Here is a 1,102-nt window from a genome sequence, read left to right as displayed (position 1 = left end):
TATTATGACATCACAATCACCTGTATTGTTTCACTTGTTTGTCCCACAATTCCCGGGGCGACGGGATTTCGAAATATTCAGCAATCTCGCCCACAGGAGGGCGCTGCATCCCAAGTTCAAGGTCGTGACCCAGAGGTCGGGGGTCACTGAGGTTAAGTTGGGGTGGGGTCAGTTTTGGGAACTTGATGTGAAAAGATGGATCAAGATGGACCAACTTGGCGTGCTCTGATTGGCCCACACATTGACCAATCAGAAGGCAGAATATTATAAACACGTTCATATTTGAAAATCTAAAGAAATATAATTTTACAGATATTTATATATAATTATATGAATAAACTTAAGTTGTTTTTAGATGAGGTACTTCTGACATAATAATGAACACGTCCCATGCAACGTCGACCATTATTTCATCATCATTAAGTTTGTCGCACGCCCAAATTTGTTTCAAATCTTTACACAACTGGTACAAAATATCTTTTTGTAATTCTGGTGAATTTTTATCAATTATCGACGACTTTTCGAAATCTTTTGATATTTTTTCCATAAAACTTCGGTAACCCGACCAAGTCGACAAATAGGAAACGAAATCTGAAAATTTTCCGTTAAACTCAATTTTTGCTGACTCGTCACGAACTTTTCTCTGACTTTCATATAAGATCTCTATGTCCCGATAATGATTGTCCACATGGTGGCGTCGTGGATGGAATAAACATTTCTCGTAAAACTGTTTGAAAATTTCATCGGATTTTTCCAAAACTTCACCCAAACCCTCAACTTTTGGCTGGAACCCCCTAATAACGGGCCGATCATATCCATGCAGCACCAAGCATCCATTTGGCTTCAAAACTCTTTTGCATTCCATGAAGAACCTACCGTGATCCAACCAATGCGCCGACTGTCCACACGCCACCATATCGACACTACCATCCTCCACAGCCAACTCCTCCCCATCCCCAACTTTATACTCAACGTTCGCAAACTTATTCCCACTTCGTGCCAACTCTATCTGCTTCTCACTCGGATCCACGCCGGTTACTTGATCGAAATATGGGGCGAACACCTCGGTGGACTGCCCACTCCCACACCCCACGTCCACCAT

The 1,102-nt window shown here is 42.1% G+C and overlaps 1 protein-coding gene across 1 annotated transcript; it reads right to left on the bottom strand.

Moving 5' to 3' along the window:
• Positions 1–340: 340 nt before the first annotated feature.
• On the bottom strand, positions 341–1,102 carry LOC100176950 (putative methyltransferase DDB_G0268948). The gene has a single exon (XM_002121674.1). It carries the CDS (start codon positions 1,100–1,102, stop codon positions 341–343), a length of 762 nt encoding a protein of 253 aa, XP_002121710.1.

This window comes from Ciona intestinalis, unplaced genomic scaffold (assembly GCF_000224145.3).
Source record: "Ciona intestinalis unplaced genomic scaffold, KH HT000210.1, whole genome shotgun sequence".
Taxonomy (NCBI): Eukaryota; Metazoa; Chordata; class Ascidiacea; order Phlebobranchia; family Cionidae; genus Ciona; species Ciona intestinalis.
The sequence above is the reverse complement of the archived record's forward strand: the minus strand, read 5'-3'. Positions and strand labels throughout refer to the sequence as shown.

Excerpts from the sequence above, each read along its gene's own strand:
- LOC100176950 (XM_002121674.1), bottom strand. The coding sequence starts at position 1,102 with ATGGTGGACGTGGGGTGTGGGAGTGGGCAGTCCACCGAGGTGTTCGCC.